General features: G+C 40.5%; 1 protein-coding gene across 6 annotated transcripts in view; it reads right to left on the bottom strand.

Moving 5' to 3' along the window:
- palm2akap2 (PALM2 and AKAP2 fusion) overlaps positions 1 to 20634 on the bottom strand; it is an 87276-nt gene extending 66642 nt beyond the window's left edge. For 5 of the 6 annotated variants that reach the window (XM_011481944.4, XM_011481945.4, XM_004075004.5 and 2 more), the window contains exons 1-2: positions 20372 to 20634; positions 9942 to 9993 (exon numbers count right to left, since the gene is read on the bottom strand). In XM_011481944.4, coding sequence (XP_011480246.2) covers positions 9942 to 9993; positions 20372 to 20415 — 96 coding nt within the window. In that variant the 5' untranslated portion in view covers positions 20416 to 20634. The remainder of the gene's footprint in view (positions 1 to 9941; positions 9994 to 20371) is intronic. The other variant, XM_078956143.1, reaches the window with a different exon arrangement.
- Positions 20635 to 25731: the final 5097 nt, after the last annotated feature.

Here is a 25731-nt window from a genome sequence, read left to right as displayed (position 1 = left end):
CATGCTTCATAGGTTAATTGGTGTCTCTACATTGACATCAGGTGTGAGTAAAAGGCCCTGCAACAGACTCAGGATGAATCCCACCTTCACCCAACAGTAGCTGGGTTGGCTTCAGCTAACATGTAATCCCAAAAGGGATTGAGTGGGTTCTAAAGATGGATGGACGTTTGCATTACACCTCAATACACACCAATACATTACCTGATCTTTCCTAAGTGTATGTAGTTTTTTTATTTTTATTTATAATCATAGAGTTCACTTTATGTCTGTAAAGGGAGCTTTATCTGTATGAGAACCAGATGGAATACAGCAAAAACCAACAGGTTACACAAAAAAACTCATAAAGATATTGTACAAACATTCTTCAAGACCTAAATCACTGGATGGTCTCAAACAAAAAGTAGTGTATGGATTAATTGTGGTTGTGTTTACTGATGTCGAAGTGATTTTGAGAGGTTCAGCGTGCTCTTTCAAAATGTTTAGTTGGGTGTTATTGTGAATACGCTAACGTGTCTATCGTGCAGCGGTGTCAGACTGTGTTTTTTTTTACATGCTACTAACAAGGTCAAGAGCTGGCGTAGACACAGTAACTTTTATTTTAGCAGTTATAGTCTGTTTTATTACGAAATCTACATAAGGTTAAAAATTACAGGTATAGTGAATATGGATAACGTGTACCATGTTTCAAACAACTTCTAGAACTACTGTGAACGCAGTTAACAAAGTCTGACTGACATACATATCACTGATCTTTTGTCTCACTTCATTCACCTTATAGTTACAGTCAGGACCATAAATATTTGGACAGAGACACATTCTTTCTAATTTTGTTTCTGTACATTACCACAGTGAATTGTAACCCTTGTGCTATCTTAGATGACCCCACCCCTTACATTGACGTGTTCTCCCTACCATGACAAAGGTGGATAAAGGTGAAAGATTTCATGTAATCCATGGACACCAGTGAGGTTCACAATTCATTGAAGAAAAAAGGTTCAGTGCACTTTCTAGTGGGTCTAGATGACCCAACTCCCAATGTTAAAATGCCTTGGATAGCACAAGGGTTACATAAAACAACTCAGATGCCATTGAAGTGCAGACTTTCAGCTTTTATCCATGGGCTGAACAAAAAGACTGCATAAAAATGTGAAAAACTAAAGCTTTTTTTTTTAAACACCATCCCTTCATTTCATGCGCCCATAAGTAATTGGACAATTGACTTCCATGCTATTGCATGGGCAGGCGTGGGCATTACAAGTAAATGAAAAAAAGTAATTAAAAAAACAATAAAACTAAATGTCAATGTCAGTTTTAATTTTAAAATAAAATAAGTTAAATATAAAATCTAATAGTTTACAGTCAAGTATGTAACTATGAACCCTACAATTACATTTATATACTTAAATATTGACACTAAATGCTAAATATAAATGTTAAGTTGCTTTTCTAAATGGAACCCTATAAAAGTGAGGAAAACCAGTGTGGAGTACAGCTACTTTTCAAATATGTCAGCGCTGTGCATGAATGCAGCTGCCTCTACTCCTGTATTGGAAAAAATGTATTTCTTGCCAGAAAATTACCAAGGAGAGCTTCAAAGCTGCAGAGCTGGTTTTGGGCAGCTGTACATATGCACCAAAAGCTGAGGTAATTTTCCTATTTTTTACTTCTTCTGTACACACACACACACACACACACACACACACACAGCAGAGCAGCCTGCACAGCAGCAGTTCCCATGCTTGGTGAAGAAGATAGAACCCAAGCACCGGTATGGCAACCAGATGTCAGAGGCTGCTGCTGACATGTGGTTTAGGAATGGGCGGAACACACGCACGCAAGCATGCACAAAGACGCAAAAGGGCATTCACAAAAAGATGCATGGACTCGCTGAAACAGGCATGAATGGACGTAGGGTGGAAATAATTCACGGTATAAAAGCACATTTAACAGATGTGATTCATTATGTTGGTCAGAGACTAATCATATTTGCTGTTCATTCCATTTTAAACATAGAACCCACAGACAGGCTTTGACACAAACTCTTCTTTCATATAGTTCACATTATTTCTTTCAAATATGTCAATGTCCCTCGATTGAGGTGAATACTCTTTGTCTAGAAAAAAACACCACAGCTGCTTGTTTTAGCAGCAAGTTTCTGTTTGAGCTATCTACTCATATGTTCTCTTTTCACGTGTTGCAGTCAGTCCGTGTTTACTACATTTTCAGCAGACATGCATTAGTCATTATCAGGATGGATTGAGTCAGTGGTTACACTAGCAGCAGGATGGCCTCCAGCTCGGTTTTGCTCCGTTTCTCCCCTCAGAGAATGAATACACCCCTTCCAAAAAGAATGTGGACATATTTGGTGACACACTCATGACTTCCCACACTCTGACTCATAGTGTTTGGCTGCTCAGTCCTTGAACAAAAGACATCACTTTTCCCACAGCTGAATGGATTGACACTGAGGCAGAATTTTGGAATTAAAGTGAAGAAGGGCATTCAGATATTTGCAATGACTGCAATAAATATATTGACATTTGACTTGCAATTCCTGAATTTTTAGGTAAACTATTTATGTCATGTTTACACCAAGAGCGTAAAATTCGATTTAAAGTCAATTTTTGCTCAACCACTGACCACTGAGTTTTTGGAGGTTTCCTGTAAGACATTAGACTCATCATCAACTTACGTAACAATTGGGAATGTTTGGTAATAAAAAATAAAAAAGTAATATAAATTAGCAATAAATCAAATATGCTTTATGTTTAGAACACCTATTTTCATTATATGTCTAAGCTAAGCCAACCGACTAAAACTAACTAATTAAAAAGTAGTTACCTACTGATTTATTTTCAAAGGAATTTTACACCAGAGAGCAGTGGATGCAGCTTATTATTTTCAGATAGATTGCCATTCTTCACATAGGATAACTGAGTGAACTAGATTTAATACCTTTTAAACTCCTACTTTTTATGTGACCAAAACAAGCCAACCAACTACAACTAAGTCAGGGTTTTCCAACTCCAGGCCCCGAGGGCCGGTCTGCTGCTGGTTTTCGAGAAATCCTGCCATATCTGCTGCTGATTGCCTGGATCAGGTGGGTTTAGCCAATAACAATCTTTAATAGCAGGTTGGTTGGAAAACATGTAAGACACTGGCGCTCAGCTCAAGGCCTGGAATTAAACACCCCTGAACTAACTAATTAAAAAATAATTACCAAGCGATCCTTTCTTTTCAAAAGACTTTTATACCAGAAAGCAGTGGATGCAGGTTATTTTCCAGATATATTTCTGTACTTTACAAAGGGCAACTTTGTGAGTTAGATTTATTGCAAAATGTCTCGCTAAGTCATGGAGTGCTTTGACCTGTCAGGAGTCCAGTGAAAAGTGTGTCACGTGTGTAGAAATAGCAATATTTACATAGTTTCTGAAATCACTGTCTTATTTTGACACTAATTTGTATTTGATTTGTCCAAAAACTTTTGAATAAGTCATTTTTAGTAACATAACATGAGTTGCAGTAACATACCTTCCACTGAAGGTGAAAAAAGTCATAGTTCTACAATATTGGTCTTTTTCTAAGTCTCCTTCCCACTCTTTGCATTCTCATACATGGTGGAGCTGCTAGAGGACACGTGTGACGAGATAGCAGGTCAAACGACAGGGTTAAGGTTAGATAAGAGGTGTGGTTGTGTTATCAATTAGACGAAAACCTGGACTTCTGGAATTTGGGGCACTAAACTGATATTAACAAACAGTGATGTGAAAAGAAGAATTTTTATTTCTAAATTTATTGGGAAAAGAGTCTGAAATTTACATTGACAGTTTTGGCTGATTCAACATTTGTCTCTGGCAGTTTGAGAAACCCCCAATAATGACTGTTGAATGTATTGTTTGCAGTGTTTTGATTGAAAAACTCACATGAAGAGCATTGATTTTATTTTTACTTTAAAGTGATTTGTAACCATTTTTGGAGACAAACCATGAAAAAGATTAAGGTAAATGCGATTTAAAGTTTGTTCTTCTCGATCCTTTAACACATTTAAAATTTAACAAAAAATCCTATATGAAGTTTATAATAAAATCATCTGTTTCAGATATGGATTTAACGCCATTAAATGTAAATAAACTTGTGTTTGAAAAGAAGGAAGCCGATAGACGGAGCAAAACAACGTTTAAAAAAGTACATTTTCCAGAGTATGATTGGAAAATGTTAGCGTGATTATACAGTGACAGAACCTTTTGGGAACTAAAATCCTGCTGATGTTGACTTTGTACACAGAAGAGGTCAGCAGATCAGATGGTGCACATTTTGAACATGTCAGCACACCCAGCAGCGCAATCTCCCAGTGAAGATCATCTTCCAGTAAGTGGGGAGCTATACGTGAGTTTTTAAAGCACATGACCTGAAACGGACCTTCAAACGTCCCTCTTCAAATTCCTCCCAAATCTTCTAGAGTCCAAGCATCAATGTTGGTCATGTGAAACCAAAGTTTAACCCTTTATTTAACCGCAGAACTACCATGTAAGTGACATAAAGAGAAGCCTCAGTCTCACCTATTAAGCTAATAGTTTGCAAAGTTGGTGAAACAACAATATGAGACTTTGGTAAACTATGACATCTGCAACGGATTTTCAAAGAAATCACATGACAAATATAAACAAATACCAGATTTTCTCAAAATTTGTCTGCATGCTTTTTCCATTCACAGGCTGCAACTGAACTCCAAGAAAACTAAGATTCCTAACTATCAAAATAACCATGGTTGCATGTTCATATCTCAAAGCCCGACTGCCATAGCTGCACTGGATATTATTTGATTAAAGCTCAGATGTGATTAAAACTAATTCCAATAGCAGCAGTGTCCACTGGAGCTGCATTCCAGCCTCACACGTCTCTGCGAAGCTCAACTCATTTACGGAGGGAGGCAAACACACACACATGCATGCACACCCACGCACAATAATACCACAATGTCCAGTGGGTTCAGGACAGCTGCTGCTAATTTTAGAGGGCATGTTACGCCTGCTGTGCAGCAGACCTCTTACAACTCAGCTAGACACACTCCCTCTTCCTTTTCTAAATGAATGTGCCCCTAGCAAACTATCCTCCCCCATAAACTAAAGATCATAAAGAAAAGGTTTCGTGAGGCCTTCCATCAGCCTCCTGCAACCCACAGTTTGCTCAGTTTGGAGCTGACAGGGCCAACTGGGCCAAATATTCAAAGTCAGGGTGCTGTTTCCGAGAGAATATTGAGGACACCCACTTTATTTTTTCATAGTGTCACGGATATGATAATAAAACATACGTTTGGGCCGAATTCATATCAGTATGAAACGTCAGTAACTATAGAATTGGTTGAATTACCCAACAATATGAGCATTTAACTTCTTGTTGGAAAAGGAAAACTTCAATTTAGATTTGTGTTCATAATCAATGCTCATAAAATGTAAAAAATAAAAGACAGTCATATAATCATTAAAAGAATGTATCCCATATGTATTTTTCCAAATTTTGTCTGTATTAATAAAGGCTTAAATTTTATATTTTTTAAATAAGCGTACCATATATTCAAGGTTGGGAGTTCCGGGTATTGTAAATATGGTAACATGTAGTGTGTCGGACTGTGTTTTTTTTTTCTTCTATGTGTTGATAAGAAGGTTGGTAGTTAAAGGTATTGCATTGTGGTGCTAACATGTAGCCGTGTCTGAATTTGTTTTTGTTTTTTTCACGTGAAGTAACCAAGGTTGGAAGTTAAACATGTAGCTGTGTCGGATTGTGTTTTTTTTTAACATGTTACTAAGACAGTTGGGAGTTAGCATAATGACGGTAACATTTGCTTTAGTCTTTCTTTTTTTTCCGTGTTGCAAACAAGGTTGGAAGTCACAGGTAGTGTAAAGATGTAAACGTGATTATCATGTAGCTTTTACAAACTGTTTATAAAGTTACTGTGAATGCAGTTTACAAAATCTGACTGACAGACTTATCTCTGACTATTTTGTCTAGCTCAATGCGCCTAATATTAAATGACACAAGTTCAAATTGACAGTGTGCCTGTACCTTACAGTGCGCAAAATACAGTAGTTCTACAATTACAAATTTTGCTGATCTCAGGGTATGTAAGGTGAAAATTTGAATTTAACTTGGAAATTGTTAACTTGAATCAAAGTTTGATTGATCCTTTTTGTGCTATTCATTTTTTTTTTTTTGCCTGAACTTTCAGCATGCAAACTGCAAAAAACTGAAGCGGTAAATGCCTGCTGGGAGCCCAGCCCCCAGTATTTAGTGCAGCCTATTACTCAGGGCCCTTCACCGCATGCCACAATCCCAAACTTCTGCAAATGTCATACAGCCTCCCTTCAACCCTTCACTCCACCTTTAAACATAACTTTGAGCGACGAAACAAAAATCAAAAAAACGGAAGGAATTTCTCAGTTCCTCCTGGAGTTATTTAACTCAGACTGGTCGCCATCTTGGTTTAGTTGGGTTTGTGTGATTTTGGGGGGATGGCTAAGAGTCCACGGAGCTGAGGTCATGTATGCAAACATCACTGAGATGACAGAGGAATCAGTGAAAGCGCACACACACGCTGCTGTGTGTACTCTGCCATGCTGCTTGTGGTCAGGAGGCCTCCTGGATGACAGTAATTTAGCAGGAAGAGACACTCAGCATTCACTGGATGCTGCTTGAACTAATGCGAGGCTACAGAGTAACACACACACACACACACACATCTGAACACACAGAACACAGGAACCCTGAGCGTGCTCGGTCTGTTACTGCCGTAATTATACAGCACCAATTGCAGGTCTGGATTTAAAAACATGACATCACCACTATTTTCTAATCTAGACAATTAGTAACCATGGAAACCTGGACATTTGTCTGCTCCTCTGTTTGACTTGCTATCAGGCTTTTGGAATCTTGTCTATAGACGATTGGGTAACTTTTCTTTCGTATTAATAAATCCACAAGTGATGTAATTTGCTAAAACACACCCAACTTCGTATCAACAACTTTTATACGAACAGCCTTTAAATATGAAGTTTCAGCATCCTTTTTTGAACACGTAGATGGAAATTGGAAAAAGGAGGATGTTACTAACCGCTGAAGTTCTTCTCTAATATTTATTTCTGAGAGATAAATTAAAATATCCAGAAGTTTTGATAATGGTGCCGCAATCATGCCACACGAATCACACCGTTTAAAAATGCATTGTCATTTCTGGAGCAGTTTTAAAGCAGACTTTGACCTCAGAGATCATGTATTATTCATGACTCACTTACAGCACAGACCCGTCCATCACTGCAGAAAATGAAGAGTGCAATGACAGCTGCCCACCACCTGACAGTCATATTTTGGCAGGAAACTCCATCTCAGAGTTGTTTCTATAAAGTTCTTGTCTAAGTCCTGTTTTGATATTGTGTGCAAAAAAACTTGCAGACAGACTTTTCTCCTTTTTTAAACAGTTTTGCTGGTTTTCTATAATATTTTCTACTCAAGATGTGCTGAAGTATTCATGAGGACAGACATTAATGGCGATGACACAGAAATCCCATCTGTCAGCTGTTGATGTGATCATTAATGTGTCAGATGGAGATCTGAGCAGAATGAAAGGCTGTTTTTGTGCATTTACACTAAAGGATAATGGAAGTGTCAAAAATACAATACAAAATCGGTAAAGAAATGTTAAGAAGAACTCAGTAGATGAAGATGAGTAATGATAAGATGAAAAGTGAACAATAAAATTAATTTGACAATAAAGTATCAAGAAAATAAAAGTTGGCCTAAAACAGGAAAAACAGATGAAGATCTACAAATTTGGAGAAAATAAGTATATCTACATATCTTAGCCGCTACTTTTTATGTCTTTTTTTAATCAACCCTAATTTTCCCTATACAGAAATGTACTCAAGGCAAGGGCCGGTCTGATTACCTAGTGTACAGATGTGTTTAGCCAATAAGAAGCTATATTGGCAGGTTGGTTGGTAAACATGTAGGAAACCGGCCCTCAGGGCCTGGATTCTAAAACCTTCATACGAAGCCTCAACAAAAGATGAATTATGGAACAAATAAAGTACCAAAGGTTAATGAAGTAAGAAGACTTCGTGGAGTAAGTTCCCCCAAAAACATATCACCTCATTCATTTTTGAACAGTTTAAACACTTTATATATTTTAGAAGCTTTGTAGTCAAATTATTTTTAATACAACTTCATTAGAAATGGACCTCTGAAATGTGGGAAACCACTGGCACGGAGGAAGTCCACCCCCACTTCCCATCATCCACCTGTTTACACTCTCTCCCTCTAGTTTACAACCCCTCACACCCCCAAGCTAACAATACAGGTGCATCAAAAATCACAAGCAAAATTGGAGCTAGAGTTTTCAGCCGGATGGCAGCGTGGAGGAGGAAAATGCAGGGATCTAGTCAGAGTGGAGCAGAGCGGGAAGCTTGTGGCCCACTGATCATATTCACAAAAGTCACAAAGTCACAAAAACATTTTTTCTTAAATAATATTTTTGCTTCTGCTCCTGATTCACAACAATTTGACTAAAGAAATACTCATAAATGCATTTTTACGCTTAATTTTCTTTATATCTTTATGTCCTCCAATGTAAGAAAAATGCCACAAGGAAAAATATCCACAATTTTCATCAACGCAAAAAAACTTTTTTGTGTTCTCAAAACTCACTATTTATCAGTTTCCTGACATTTTTTGTTCTTTAGATGAATCTCAGTATTAGAGAGTGATAGTAATGCCTCTTTTTTTGGAGCAGTTCAGGGGCCAAAGGTCATCAGTGTTTCTTTAGCATCTAATGTACTGTAGTGTTAACAAGTTCACGCAGACAAGACAGATATTTAAAAAAAAGAGACTTCAAGATGATTTTACCCAGATGTCAAATCTGCCAAACTCAGCAGCTGAGTGGGTAATGGAGGGGTTAACGGCATTCTGGTCAGTAAAGCTCTGCAGCAAATTTACATTTAAACCAAACCAAAGGAAATCTTCTGTTCTCTGTCTTCAGAGGGCGACAACTTTCCGCTCTCCGCCTGCAGATCCCAAACTGTTTTAGGAACATGGAGCCTGGCATGGCTGCCATGTTTCAACGTGGCCAGAATACTTCCACCATCTGCTAAAGTTACCCCCCTTACAGCCCCGCTGCACACGAGTCGTGGTACGAGCCACAGGAGTGTGTGTTTGCGGTATGCTGGGGTTCGTCACTGGCGCCAAATTTAGTCCCGGCCGGTGAAAGCCTGGTGTAACAGTTGCTGTGAAGTCCTATCTGCGCTGAGTCGAACTCTTGCTCAGATTCCACCCCGACTGGGGAAAAATGTTGCCCCTTCTGCTTCCACTCTTCCCCTGACCCTCAGAACAATCTTTTTTCACCCACTTCTCCAAAGAAATGAAGATGTGGAAGTCGGCTAATGAAGGTCGACGGACAATCAAGAACCCGCTGTATGCAGCATATTTAGTTGTCTTGTGTTTGCAGGAGGGTTACATTCACACCACAGAGGTAAAGGCGGGTAAGAGGAGAGTATGTTGAGAGTGAGACACTGACATGTCAGATTCTGTGCCCTTTGGCTGCTAATGGAGCCAGAATTGATGTTGAAACTGCAGAAAATGTTGTGCACATTTGTTTGACTTTAGCTCCAAAAATTGATTTGACCTTTAGCACTTTATGTCATTCACCTAAAAGTCAATGACAAAAAACTTTTTTTTTTTAAAGAAATGATAGTTTAGTGGAGCAGTGAGGCAATCGGAGCAAGACAGAAACCGTTTGTAGAGAATTGTGGGAATTCGGAGGTGCAGGAGGTGAGATTTGAGTGTGAAGGATGAAGTCAAGGTGACTGAAAACAGACAGCAAAACAAACAGACAGAAGGCCAAAGATACAGATAAAGGGATAAAAAAAACTGACACTGCTAACAGGCCGACTTACCGCCAAGGCCTTCAGCCGCTCTTTGTGGAGCTGAGCCTCCTCACACGACATCCTGAGGGGAGGAAAAGCAGAAGAAAGGGAGGCAAGAGGAGAATTCGAGGTGAGACTTGGGAAGACGGAGACCCTCAGCGAGAGAAGCTGGAAGGGAGGGAGGCAGAGGGAAGAGGGGACAAGGAGTATCCAAAGGAGGTCCTTCCCCAATAATCCGAACGGAGCAGCAGCAGGAAGCAGGGATCTCTCACTCGGTGGCCATGTGGCTCACAGCCGGCACTCCGCATTTCTGCCTCTCTATTTGTCACCCACTTTTTCTTTTGGCTCTCCTCTGTACTCTCCTCCCATTTGTCCCCCCCCCCCCCTCCCTTCTTTAGGCATGAGCCATGTGCACTTAAACAGCTGGGAGGAGCAGCTGAGAGAGAAAGAAGAAGGAAGGAGGAATTAGGCAGAACGAGGAAAAGCAAAATAAAAATTGCAGTAGTAAGGAGAACTGGAGCAAGGGGGGGTAATTTGTCATATCTAAGGGCTGAAGGAAGTGGAGGCACTTGAGAGAAGCAGCAAGGAAATTAAAAATAAAAAAGCGCCTTTGCGGAACTTTTTTCTTAATCTTAACACTGCTCAGAAATTAGTTAAACCAGGTCAAACTTTCACCAATCAGAGACTCGGATTTGGTAGTGACGTATAGATGGCTTCGTTTTTAATTCACGGAAGTGCCAACTGTTGGAAAATTAATCATGAAGGAGAAATTAATCATTGCAGTTTGGGCCCAGCCAGAATTACCGGTATGTGGGTTGTGTGTAGGAAAACAAAAACTGAAAGATTTCTGAAAAATGACATTACAGCCATACTGTGTTTCCCCTTCCGCCATCTCTCTTGTTTCGCCATCCTTTTCCTTATCTTCTCGTCCCCTCTCTTCCACCTGCTCTACTTCTTAACTATTGCCATACTGAACCCCACTCCTTCACTCATCTCTTTTTCCCTCCATCCTTCCTTCTTCAAGCCTACATCCTTATAAGGAAAATAGTCCTGGCACACTCATGGGAAAACAGAAGCATGTAACACACACTTCAAAAGTCGCATAAAACACACAACTACTCTTCCAGTAGTCAAAGACACACACACACAAAAAGAGTGTGTGAAAAAGAGATTTTTGAAGGATCTGATGATCCCATATGCAGTCCTAATTATTGGCATCCTGGCATCCTTTATTAACTGTTGATGCTCATCTAGAACCAGGTTTGTGTTTTCTTTCATTTTTGTTTAAATTTCTAATGTTGTAAAAATCATAATAAAAAAAGAAAATTATTTTTTATTTAAAAAAAGGGAAAAATAAAAGTGAGGCCGGATGTGTCTTCTCATTTGCATGTTTTTTGTTTAGTTGTTTATCACGTTTTTCACAACATGCCATGTGCATTTTGCATATGTTGTGATTTTTAGCAGCCAGATATTTGTCAGTTTCATAGTTTTGTTCATCTTTTATCTATAAACCTTTACTTTTCTGTGGAAAGCACCTTTACAAAGGGGACGTACATCAAGTTTGATCACAACAGATGTTTGATTCCGTGGTTTGTGTTGACTTTTTTACTGACTTTTTCAGTCTCACTCTTGCGCAAAACCTCCACATTTCTTTTTTAACTCCTTCTTGTGTCACATTTGTGTCGTTTTTCAGCATATTTTATCATTGCTGCGAGCTAAGCGACCCTTTCCTTTCCCTGTTTTTTTTAACAAAATCTCAGACCATTGTTTGCAAAAACACAACAAAACCCCCCTTTTCTAATGTGAAATGTGTTTTTGAATAGTTTTCATTTCTGGCCCCTCCCACATTCCAATAAAATCAAAGTGAAAGTTGAAGCTTTTTTCGGCTTCAGTGTTCACAGCTGCCAGTTTATTTATGATCATGCAATTTTCAGCCAGAATCCACATACCTGTGTTGTTTTCTAGGACATAGATGTTTTTTTTTCTTCTTGGACATAGTTTCTACAGAAAGGCAGTACGGTAGTTATTTAGAAATTCGCCTATGAGCTGTGGGCGGGATTGCTGGCCCTTGGTTGGTCCATTTTTTTACACGATTAAGCCCCCCCTTTTGCCCAAACTAACATTACAGGTGCAACAAAAACAGAAACCATTATTAGAGCTATCTGTCCAATTTAGCGCCAGATTTCAGCTCACAGGAGAAAACAAAGACATACATGGATCTAGTCGCATATGAATCAGAATGGAGCAGTGAGCTTGTGGCCCATTCAGTGTATTTTTTAAGTAGGTAAGCCCTTTTTCAAACTGAAATTTTTTTTGTCTGCTCCTGATTAAGAATTTAAATATAGAAATAAACAGAAATGCAAAATTAAACTTAATTTACCTAATATTTGTCCCAAATCATCAGAAAATTGCAAAAACATGTTAACATGTTAAAAATACCAAAACCAACTTTCATTGGAGCAGGTCCTTAACAAGCAGTGGGGCTGTGGCCTGGCCCCTCCCACATCCCAATAAACTCAAAGAACAGAGAGCTGAAGCCTTTTTTTAATACTTTTTTTTTTGCTGTGGTGTGTGGTTTACAGCTGCCAATAAAAGCAGAAATATTCCTCACAGTTTTCGTTAAACTTGTTAAACTGGTGATGTTTTTCTTTTTCTTTTTCCCTTTTGCTTTTGAGGTAAAATGCTGGACAAAACATTTTTTGTCCTATTTAGGGTTCAAATAGAATGAGTAATTTTGACTATGCGCATTGTGCCTACATGCTATGATTTTTTAATGTTATTGACTTATTCAATGTTTTCTCTCTTAACCTGTCCATTTTATCAGCCTGTACTTTAACCCTTGTGCTATCCTAGGCACTTTACCATTGGGAGTTGGGTCATCTAGACCCACTAGACAGTGCGCTGAACCTTTTTTCTTCAATTATTTGTGATCTTCACTGGTGTCCATGGATTACATGAAATCTTTCCACCTTTATCCACCTTTGTCATGGTAGGGAGAACACGTCAAAGTAAGGGTGGGGTCATCTAAAATAATACAAGGGTTAATAGTCAATAATTACTTTTTTTGCACTTAAATGACTCAATTTTAAGGCCAAATAAAAGGACCTTTGCGAATATAAACCCTTACATTGACATAGTCTATACTTTCTTTGTAACTTCTCCTCTGCAAAACTGCAGAACATGTGGTTTAGGAAAAGTAACAATATATGATTTATATTTCAACAGCCTAATTTGTCCCAGATTGAGGCTGCTATCCTGGCTCCTCAAAAGACTGACTCTAAAAGTTTGCATCATCAAATGTCTGTTTTCAAGTTTTCTTCCTCCTCTGTCCTTCATAACCCCTGAAGTTTCCTCCGCTTCCAGCTCTCCACTCAAGCATCAGCCAGGCTGGCTGTTCGTCACTGAAGACAACAGCATCATTGTTCCTCCGCATGGCCACAGCGCCACCATGACCTCACTACGCAGCCAGTCCCGCCTCCACCCCGCCTCCCCATCCCACAGCAGGGCTAATGGCCTCCAGATGTGGCTCCAGAAGCAGGAAGACTCACACACACACAACTATAGAAATGGAGCAACATGCTAAGTGTGAGTAGGAGGCAAAGCAAATGAGCAAATATGGACAAAGACGGTTAGTCAGATAAACTGCACATGCATTCTTGTGTGCGAGTGTTAATGTGGCTTTTATGAGCTGGGCTCTCTGAAGTTCTCCCACAAAGACACACATGACCTACAGCATGTGTACTGGACTCACACATTTCCTTTTTTTTGTTTTAAGAGTTGTGTAGGAACAAATCTTTATGTGAGTCTAGATTGGTTCACACCACACTATAGGGCTGGGTGAGGATAACGTCTTGATATGTCAGTGATGAATATTTTCAGAATGTTTTAAGGCATGGGTCACGTTAGCTACTGAAGTCAGGAGAGCCTGTGTTTGTGTATAAGAAGGCTGATCAACAACAACTTTTAGAGACATATTTCTTCCTATGCTGCAAGACTTTTACCTTTGGATGTCTCTCTGTGGGCTGCATGGTGGCTGTGATTTGAATCCCGAATGGGACCTTTCTGAGAGGAGTTTGAATATTCTCCTCATGGATGTGAGTGTTTCCCCTAAACTCTCCGGCTTCCTACCAGAGTCATGCTTCATAGGTTCATGGGTGTCTCTAAATTGTTTCGAGTTGGCAACCTGTCAAAAGTGTACGCCGCCTTCGTCCAACAGTAACTGGGATAGGCTCCAGCAACCCTTTCACACCAAAAGGTATATAGCGGGTTTTGAAAATGGATGATCTGCCATCATGACGCTATTTCCTCTTTTTCATTTCTTTCTAATACTAATTTTTTGTTCTCGGAGATTTAAAGAAGAATAAAAAGGCTTAAGAAAAAGAATTTACAAAACAATTTACCACCTGTTAAAAACCTTGCAAAGATTTAAAACCTTGTTTGTAGACGTCCAATGCTTTTTATAAAATGTTTCAATGTATCTTTGCTCAATATCTTTTCAAGCTTTTCTCAAAATCAGCACAGTTTTTGTCTCATCTCATCAAGAGCTAGGATCTAAAAATCAAGGAAATGAATCAGAATTATTTTACTCCCAAAAAAAAAAAAAAACAACTTAAATTGCACTTTAATTTTTGGCTGTTTTTGGCTGTTAGGATGTTTTTTAAAGTTTAATAAACGTTAGACTGGCATTCATTGTCAATATTTTGGGGGGGAAAAAATGTAGATTTATGCTCTAAGAATGCTAGTTTTAGATTTTATGAAGATTTATTAAGATTGGCCAGCTTGTAGGAAGAAGGTATTTTAATTTTGTTCACATTTTCTTATTAAACGAGTCATTCCCTCTCCTTAGACAATCAAAACAAACTAAGATTTGGTGCATAAAAATAAAAAAAGCAAACAATTTTTCAGAACTAGCACCAAAAAAACTTATATTTGGGCTGTATGACATTCAACTTGAAGTATTTCTCTTTAAGTTAGTTTGTTTAATTTTTTTCCCTTTCTGAATGCTTGTATGGAACACTTTTTGTGATTAGTGTTTGTTTCCTATTTTTAGATTACCTTTTGTAACACGATTTTTCATATTTAAAACATATAAAAACGTTGTGTTTCTACAATAGACATTTCTCTCACTTTCTCAGTTCAATTTCTTAATATACCATCAAAGTCTTCAAAAAACATTCGAAAAGACAATTATTATATTATTATATTTCTTTTTAAAGTCAGAATTCTCTCAAAAGTTCTGACTTATCTGTTATGTTGTATAAAAGCTGGACACACTCCTTCCACAGTGGAAATCAAATATTTATTAGAAAGTTCCACAAGTGTGTTTTGGAATTTCCCATAAATTCCTGATGCTTGTATGTGTTCTTGGCTTCATTTTTCTTTCCAGTTCATTCCACAGTGGCTTGTTGGAGTTTAGCTCGGCTGAGCTGGATGCATTCTTCAAGCTTGTCTTGTTCTTCACACTCAAATGTAAATTAGAAGCTTCGCCGCAAAAACAGGTAGCCTAAAATTAGGAATTTACATAGTTCATTTTGGTTAGAGAGAGAGAGAAAAAAAAACTAGTGTAATGAGTGGAATTGACTTTTTTTTTTAGATCAAAATTCTCATGAATTCTAGAATTATCACATTCTCTTGGAACAGAAATCTACATTTTTTCCCCCAATGAATGTCAGGCTAACATTTATTAAACTTAAAATAACATTATTAAAATTGTCAAGCATTTACTGAGACAAAAAAAAAGGGTCAACTGTGCTAATTTCGTCAGACTGAGCGTGTATGCCTAACCTTGTTAGCATCTGTCGTCTGAGTGCATTAAATAGCATCAGTTGATGAACCATCTGCTGTTGTGGTGTCTGCACTCTACATGGGTGTGTGACAAACACCCCGTGCACTTTCCGCTGAATCAGTGGACGCACCGCGGAGAGCCTGCTGATCGTAAACCAGAGCAGCAGATATTAAAACATTACTATTGATGCTGCAGGAAGACATGTCGCCTCTTTTTCCTGCCTTCCTGGTGGGTGTGGTTCTGACACACTGCAAAAAAAAAAAAAAAATGTCTGTAAGGCGTCACTCCAGCTGCTTTGTCTGCAGCTGATTGACGCTCAGCTGGTGGTAAACCTCAGCACACCTCATTGGATTTCGTTAAAGCTGCTCATCAGCTACTAATCTTCTCTGACTGGAAGTATTCAGGTCTAAAATGGAGGTAGAAATGCACAATGGATGGGAAATAAATGAAAACACTTCTACTTTTTTTGATATCTGTACAGAATGTGGATGGACCTAACAAAACAAATTTGGGCATTTAAGGTAAACATTAAGTGCATTTTCATTTTTTCATAGAGCTTCTGCAACTAATTTGAGCAAATAGTGGAATTATTTCTGTTTTTTGCAGGTTCCTCAGCACTGAGTCCACTTAGAGCGAAGTCCACACATATACTTCACTGTGATTGATGATTAGGTTGGCGTTTTCCGCCGCAGCTCCTTCAGCAACTTGCAGAGCAGTTTGGACAGCAGCTTCAACAGGAGCCTCAGAATGCAGGAAAACTCCCACTCTAAGCCTTACTGGAGTACCACTGTAATTACGGCTCTGAAAGCCAATTCATAAACTGTCTGATGGCGACAGAGCAAATGCTGCAAAAAATAACCACGGTGTGGTCTCCTTTCATGTCGGGATGGAGCCTGCAGTGGATTCAGTTTTGATCGCTGAAGCGAATCAGCTTCTGGCTTTGTCGTATATAATCTGTGGAATCGCAGCATAAATAGTTGTGGGTGTGAACTGCTGCTGACAGGAGTTACAGAATGTTTATCCTGGATGAAGTAAATCCAACAGAATTTTGGTCAGTCCGTTTTTGGAGAAGCTCTAAATCTCTTTTAAAACAGACATAATTTGACCGTTGCAGACTTTCCGCGTTTATTTTATTTTGGATTTTCTCTAGATCTTAGACTTATGCAGTTTTGTCCCAGGTTACCATCTCACACCTGATTTCACAATCAAAATGTTTACACTCCTTTTTGTCCTTTTGCATAAACCTAGAATTTGTTCATTTTAAAAACTAAAACATAAAAGTTGTTCCCATAAATAGTTAAAAGTGACAAGACAGATGGTAAACAAGTAGAGATGTATTTTGCCAAAGCATAATTTTGCAAATTAAAATGAGAACACAGCTCAAATAAAAAAGGCAGTATGAAAAAATTTGATACAAATATGAGCCTTTTTGCCAAAGAAATAAAATAGGGGTGTACCGATTAAATCAATTGACAGATTTATATTCCTATGATCCAACCAGATCAATCAGCCTGAGGCAAGTTCTTAATCGAACTGACCTATGCCATTATAAAATTGTTTTAAAAAGAAATAAATCCATTATATCAATATTGGAAAATATAATTTGTATTGAGATACAGTTTTGTTTTGTTGCTTCTGTGATTAATATTATTTTTTAAGATGTATTATTGCTGTTGAATGACAAGTAAATTAAAATAAATCCATCTATTCATTATCTCTAGAGTATGCCTTAGTGGCATGCACCTGTAGGGGACTTTGACCCGAACAGGTGGCGTAGGTTTTTGGGTTGTGCAGGCTCAGGGAGGGTTGTGGACATGAGTGGCTACATCTTAACCCTTGTGCTATCTTAGATGACCCTGCCCTTACATTGACATGTTATTCCTACCATGACAAAGGTGGATAAAGGTGAAGAGGATTTCATGTAATCCATGGACACCAGTGAAGATCACAAATCATTGAAGAAAAAAGGTTCAGCGCACTGTCTAGTGGGTCTAAATGACCCAACTCCCAACGTTAAAGTGCCTAGGAGAGCACAAGGGTTACAGGGAGGGAGTTCCCTTGAAACGTGTGCGGCCACCTTAATGGACATCACGAAAATGGAATGTACCACTGTTGTGATTGTGGTAAGTATGTCGGGAAGTATTCATGAGATAATTTCAGCACTAACGGGTAATGTAAGTTACACGCACTTAAGACGTGTGAATGATGCTGTCAAATGGTGACCTTACGCCATACTCTATACCACTGGTTCCCAAATCCAGGCCTCGTGGGCTAGTGTCCTTCATGTTTTCCAATCGTTCTGCCATTGAAGCTCCTTATTTGCTGAACACCTGATCCAGGTAATCAGCAGCAGATAAGACTTTTTGGAAAACTAGCAGGAGGCTGGCCCTTGATTTGGGCACCCCTGCTCTAGACATTAGTGAGGTGCGCGCATTGGCCACCAGCTCAGTGGCCTTGTGGTAGAGTGTCCATCTTGAGACTGTAAGGTCATAACTTCAAATCCATGGTCGAGTCATACCAAAGATTTTAAAATTTTACCCATTGCCTCCCTGCTTGACACTCAGCATTAAGGGGTTGGATTAGGGGGTTTAACCACCAAATGGTTCTTGCATGGCTTACTGCTCCTGTAGAGGATGGGTCAGCTACAAACTTCACACACCTAGGTGTGTCATGACTAATGGGACTTTAACTTTAACTCTTTACTGACCACACACAAATGCTGTACTCATGGGCTGTCCACATGATACATAAGTGCCCACTTGGGTTTCACACAAACTACACTCTAAATACCTAATTTCCTCAATTGTACCAGTCAGTTTGTGCACCAGGAGCAAACACTTATTACTTGGACAGCACTAATGGGTTCATTATGCAGTGGGCAGGTTTACCCTTACTCTTGCGACTTGAATAAGTGTTCGCTACGACCTGTCACCGGCAGCATGCCTATAGAAAAATATGTCCATGAACATTAGCTCTATGGGCCCATCCATTGATCAACGACCTTGATGTTCTATGCGGCAAAAAATGGCCACTTGCATGCCCATTTTTCACCTTTTCCACCTACAAGGGTTGGTGTGACTGAGGCTTTATCTGGAGCCAGATCATGGGGGCAGCAAACCAAACAAAGATGCCCAGACCTTTGACTCCATAGAAACATTCTCCAGATTTGCTGGTGGAGCCCCAAGGTGCCCCAAAGCCACCCAAGAATCCTAGTTCCTCTAGCAAATTCTGAGTCTCCCACGGGCCTCCTACCATTGGGAAATGCTCGGAACCATGGGTGTGTATCGGCAAGAGTCTGGTGATACGATACATATCCAGATACGTGTCCCACGATATGATACATGCACCGCAACAAAATACATAAAATATAATGTATGTAAAATATAAAATATATGACACAATATTAATAATTCATTAATCCATAAAAAAACTTACTTCCATAAAACATACAAAAACTGTTTAAGGAAAGGGAAATATAGTATATATCATAGATATTTACTAAGAAAAAAATATGACATCAACACAAAAATGTGAACTTCTGCCTGCTGGAGGAAATCCTCAAAATTTGTAAAATGTTATATAATATTAAAAGATTCAAACTAAAAATTTGTGAAATGTATCGATCTGAATACAAGACACCTGATAGGACAATGGACGGACAATCATTACTTCATAACATTGTTTGCCTGGATGTTTTTTTTTTTATTCTTTTGTGTCTGTAAATGATTAATAAATGTTAAACATAAAAAACCTTTTCTGTACATGTTAATATTTAAAATTCCCTTTGTGTTTGAAAATATAAAGAAATCACTAAAAAATAAAACAGCCATGATGATGTCAGCTGGATCACAGTCTGGACGTGGTTTACGGTGCAGTAAGTCTTTGGCCGAGGGATCGCAGGATAGGACCATGTATTGCTTCATTCATTTATTTAATATCTATTGAAAAAAATGACGTAATTGTTTAAATGTTTGTAACTTGCAAACCATAATGTCATTTTTCTTTTATGGATATAAGAGTTTATGTGGGGAAAACATCACATATTTTGATTTGGGTGGTTAAATTAAAAGCTGAGACAAACAATATTGAACATATTTTCAGAATTATTTACTAAAATAATAATAATAATCCATAAATGTTACTTTTAATGGGTACCGAACAGTGAATAGAAGGAACATGTTTTTGTGTTTGTCCTGCTGTTGAAGATCTCTGCGCACATGCAGCTGCAGACAGGAAGAAGTGAGGTGCAGCATGGCGGACTGCGATGACAAAGTGTGGGTCAGCCGCCTTTGCAAAGACTTCATGTGAACACACCACACACACACATGCAGCCTGAGCCATGCCGCACAGAGCTGCATTGGAGTACAAGCAGGACAGACTGAGGGAGGAGCTTCATGCAGGCGATAAACCGAGGAAGAGTGTGACCCAAGTGTGGAAAGGTGAGATGTTTGTGTGAGAGGAGCTGAATGATGAATTTATAAAAAAAACAAACAGGGGAGGTGGGGGGAGTGTATATGGCGTGCCTCGTGTCCCCTCTTCAGTCATGACTGAGCTGCAGCTGCACCATGACGGAGCGCCCGTTCCCATGACAACCCCTGGCTGTCAGATGGAAGGGAGTGCTGGTGGAGGGATGTGGGAAAAGAGATGAAGAAAATGATGAAGGTCTGGTACTTACGAGGATTTGGCCGTGCCGTTCCTCTGCAAAGGTGCATCTGACATGGCTGCAGCACCCGTCTCCCTGTCTCCTCTGTCCTCCTTTCTCCTCTCTCCTCCTGTACTCGTGTCCCCTAGTGTCCTCTCGACGAGCTCACCTCCTCCTCTTCTCCTCCCTCCCTGCCTCCGTAGCCTCTCCTCCTCTCCTCCTGCCGTCCCGATGTGTGTTTGTTACGCCAGGATGTGTTAGAGCGGCTGCTGTTGTCGCTGCTGCATCCTCCTGTTCTGCAGGGAGGAGAGAATGGATGCAGGCATGTTTGAGTGTGTGTGTGAGGAAGAGGGAACAGAAAAAAAGGCAGCTGTATGTCTGTGAATTAACGCAGGTTCAGGCTGTCATGAGCGAGAGAAGTTCTGATAAAAGAAGAGAAAAAATGCAGATGGAGAGGAAAGCATACAAATGCTTTCGGGCTTTTGCTGGATGATGAAAGGAGTGGCCAACCTACCTCACGTTCTGCTTCCCTGACAAACCATCTTTCACTTCTGGGATTGGAATGCACACTGGGATGGACTTTATCCCACAAAGTAACCCTGATCCAAATGACCCGGATCAAGAAAATGGATCATAGGCTGGAGAAAGTGACAAACCAGCTACTGTCAACCGGAATATTCTTCTGCAACTAAGTGTCAGAAAATGAGGCGGTCTCACTGTTGAGCTTACATACAGATTGACGTATTTGATTATCGTTTAACACCAGACTTTTAGCTCCAGTGTTGACATTCGACTACCCCAAGTCTTTAACCTTTGACGCATTTAACGTAATTCCAGCAGCTTCTGATGCGGAGAAAAGCAGCCGCTATGATACTTTAGTAACATAAAGTGTTGCATGTTGGCACAAAGTACAAATGGAAAACATTTTCTATGTAAGAATCAGCTGCTTCATGCTAATTGCGTAAATGTTCGAAGAGTCATTGTAGGTCAAAGGGTGTGTGTTATTGTGTGTGACATCACCACAGTTTAATGTCAAATGCATCACCCTTTGGAGTGAGTCCAGTTCTTTCCAAAGTAACAAAATGAGAATCAACCTTTGAACTGCTGTATTGATCTTATGTTTGTATAAAATAATACTCTGTGTTTTATTTGCCTGTTTGCTCAATTAAAAAAGCACTTTCAACATTTCGCCCTGAAAAACTCCAAATTCACGCAATAAAAGAATAAAAACATGAAGAAAACTTATGGTCACATGACCAGCCTATTTGTAGTGAGCTGATTTAAAGGCCCGCTTCAAAGAAAATAGCTTTTTTGGTGTTTTTAACACGTTTTTGTGGTCTTTTTCTTTTTTTTTTTTTTTTTTTTTTTTTTTTAACCTTGTCCTGTCCAACAGCTGGGCAAACAGATGAGAGCTGAGGGCCTCTTGTGTTGGACATATTTTACTTTAACAAGAGGGGTTATTAATCTTCAGACAAACCAAAGGTATGTCTGAATAAACCCCTTTTGTAATTGAGGCCAAACTTTATTAATTTCAAACATGTTTGAAGATCTTTGGTGTTGGACCGGACGGAAAAGGAAAGAGGGGAAGAAGAGAGAGGGACGTTAGAAAGAGGGGGGGAAGGAGGGTGATAGTAGGAGGGGAAGGGGGATAAGACCATGAAGCAGCATAGAGCAACAAGTTTACTGGTTGTTAATCACCATGGTAAGGCTCAAATGCAGTACAAAAAGGGCGGAGCCTGTCCACACACACACCCAAGTGTCAAACACACCTGCTAGTTGCAAAAATGTCCATCTGTCGACATGTACACAAAACAGATAGTGCTCACACGCATACTTATGCCTTAAAACCAACTAGTGTGAAACATTTCAGTCATTCAGTCACGCAAACCGCCAGTGCAAAGGTGAGCCAACACCCGTGCTCAGGTGAGTGCTCATGTTCTTCTAATATGGATGGTGGAATGTGTAAAGAAGGAAGGAGAGCGCCCAGCCATCCCCACCCCAAGACCCCCACCGCAGCAGCAGCGGCAGCCGGAATCCCCCCCACGCCACACGGAAACCGGCAGGGAACAACCGCCGCCCGGGCGACCAAGCCCGCCACCCAGGCCAGGGCCAGCAGGACCGCCGCAAGGCCCCCCAGAGCCAGAGAGCAGGGAGGCACAGAGGGAAAGAGAGGGCCGCCCCAGCCCAACCAGGAGAACAGCCCCCCCGCCGCGCCGGGAGAGCCCAACGCAGGGCCCCACCGGAGAGGGACGCCCACAGCCCCAGATGAGCACCCCACCACCACCCAGGAGTTCCGGGCATCCCCCCGCCCCAACCCCAGGTACGAGCCAGGACCCCCCAAGGGAGACCCGCCCCGCACTCCAGGCAGCCATCCGCCCGGCCCACGGTTGGTCCAGGGAGGAGCAAGGCAGGGGCCCGCCGCCCCCGCCCAGGAGGGGGGAACCCCGGGGAAAAAAGAGGGCCCACAAGGGGTGTTGTAAATATGGCCCGACCAGGCTCGGCCACAGTTGGAAGTTAGGCGGGGCCCAGCGCTCAGGAGCAAGGACCAGAACCCACCCCCCAGGGACACCAACACCCCTGGCTCAGATGTAATGTGAACCCCCCCACCGCGCGGAGAGAGCACCGCCGGGCCCAGGAAGCCGGCACCCCGGGGACACGGCCGCCGCTCCAAAGGGGCCCGTACCCCCCACCAGGGAAGAGGCAGGGGACAGATGGTCCTAGGTCCCACCTTCCTTGCAAAATGTGTGTGCGTATATGTGTGTTTAAGAGGGTGTGTGTGTGCATGTGTGTGTGTTTATGTTGGGATGTATATATTGAGGGGGGAGGGGTGTGTGTACTAAGGGGGGTGCAGTTAAAATTGGCGGGTAGGGCACTAAGGGGACATCTCCTGATTACTCACAGTGATGTCCCCTCACCCTCCCCACCAAGGGGCCCTAAATGTCTAAGGTGCGGTTAAAATTGGCGGGTAGGGTGCTAGGAGGACATCTGCTGCTTGCTGGCAGTGATGTCCAAGCACCCCCCCTACCAAGGGCCCTACATGTCTAAGGTGCAAATAAAACCGAAAGAGGGGGGGCCCACTCCATACGGCAACCATAGGAGGGGGGGCCACTGCCTAGTAAACCCCCCCCCCCAAGGCTCATCGCAGGCTAATCCCCCCACCCCCTCACCCTATTATGAGGTTATATGAGGAAGGGGGTAAGTTGGGGACAGCTGGTAGACTGTCCCCCGGTGGTCAAACAGCTGTCCCCCGCCCCCCCCCCCCCAGCAAGGGGGCCAGGCCCACCCAGCCCAGGGGCCCCACCCCCGGAGGCGCCGACACCTTGTGGTCTTTTTCTGATGATGGAGGAAATATAAAATGAAAATTTGGCTCAAAATTGTATTTCTGAGTATTTCTTTATTCAAATTGTCGTGAATCAGGGACAGACACAAAAATGCTGTTGGGAAAAGATTGTATTTTTGACGGGCAGGTCACAAGCTTCCCGCTGGGCTCCATCCTGATGCGTCCGTTTGTAGACAAGTAGAGCCATGGACGTCTTTGTTTTCCTCGTCCGAGGTGGCTCAAACTGTATGGCTGTTCCAATATTGCTCGCCCTTTTTGTTGCACTAGTTATGCTAGGTTCTGTGTGTGATTGACTGTAAACTGGCTGGAGAGCGTGTCACCAGATGGATGACAGGTAAGGGGGATGGAGTTGCTCCACACCAAGAAGTCCCGCCAATAATTCAGTGGTGAATTTCTCATGAACTCCTGTCCCTCTGCAGAATATGTCCTACAAAATGACACAGATGTTTTTGATTTTGACTAAAAACAGCATAGTCACAATTGAAAAGTCATGGGAACGCTTTTAAAACAAATCAAAAGATGATTATAGTAGAATTTTAAAAGCAGACATTTTTTCAGCTTTGTGATTGTTGCCCCCCTGGCTGGTTGGGAACTTCATAGCAACCCAGTAACTCACTAAACTAACAAGTTTTTTTATTTTGTTTGCTTTCAAACCTGCTTCAAACAGGAAGTCAGTTGATTCCCTCCTGAATTCCAGTTTGACTCCAGAGCCCATAAACAAACCAGTTGATGACATTTCCTTTTAAAGTCCTCTTACAGTCTATTTCACCATTTGTTTGAGATTTGTTTAACAGATTTGAGATTAGTTGTTAAAATCCCATAAAAGTCCCACTGCATTTGTATTCATTAGTATGTGGGGTAAAGGTCAACATCCACACCAAAAACTAAGCGTTAACAGATTTCCTAAACTGTCAGATTTTTAAAATTCATTTAATCTGATGTAATTTATCTGACAACATCCTTTAATGAAGAATCAGATTAAATAAATTTCTCCACAAAACACCAGGCTGGAACCTATGAGATGAACCCGAAGTAGATATACTGTGAAGCATGTAAACAGGGTCCAGTAGCTTATCGGTGTGTTGCGTATGATGAATAACTAAATGCATGAGCCTGTTTTCTTTCTCTTTTATCCTTTTTTTTTGCTCACCACACGTTTAGGGAAACAGTGCCCCCATAGGTTGCTGTTGGAACTGCATGATGCTGCAGTCTCAAAAGTACAGCGTGAAAGTATAATTTCTAGTATGAGCTCATGGAGCTTTGTAGAATCCTCTGCATCATCCTGCTCTGAAGCTTGTTTACAATGTGTATTTTTGAGTTCAAATTTGCTATTTTTATTCCCCCCCCCCAATATCTATGTTTCAAATTGACTTCTGGTTTTTCATTCACTATAAGCTGATCCTGATTTGATTCCATACAACTGTGACAGAAACATGAAGAAATTCTTGGATGCGCTCAAACAGACAAATCTACAGCAAAAACTGTGAAGAAATGACACAAACACAGGTGTATTTGATTAAAAAATATCTTCTTTTGTTCTTATTTTTTTAACCTAAGCTGGTTATAAAAAGTGATTTTGGTATCTTACCTGTTTTAGGGTCTTTCTTGGTTACTTTTCATATTAGAACTGATCCTTTAGTAGCTTTATTAGTTGCTTAAGTCTCTTTTTTTGTTTTGGTTGTTGCTAAAAATCTTTTTAAACTTTCAGAGCTTTTAAGCAGAAATTTTAATAAAATATATAAATGTAACTTTTTTTTCATTGTGGCACATGTTGGAGAACATGCACAGGCACTTTTGATAAACCACTAATAAATACACAATTAATTTTCCTTCTTCCCTACACAGATTTTTTTTTTCCGTTTTGTAGCTCTGGGCTGTCATCTTGATGGATTATTGAATTTATTGCAAAAACGCTTGTGAAAAGAATTTGTTTGTAGACTTTTCCCTTATTATTATAAAGTCTGCTTGGTTTACAGGATTTTGTCGCTGACGTTTAACCTCAGCTGAGTTTTTATTAGGCCTGTAACCTGCTGAGCGAGCACCCAGCAGCAGC

Source organism: Oryzias latipes, chromosome 12, assembly GCF_053564925.1.
Source record: "Oryzias latipes strain Hd-rR chromosome 12, Olatipes_Hd-rR_3.1".
NCBI classification, from domain to species: Eukaryota; Metazoa; Chordata; class Actinopteri; order Beloniformes; family Adrianichthyidae; genus Oryzias; species Oryzias latipes.
Note: the sequence above shows the minus strand (reverse complement) of the source record. Positions and strands in the feature narration are given on the sequence as shown.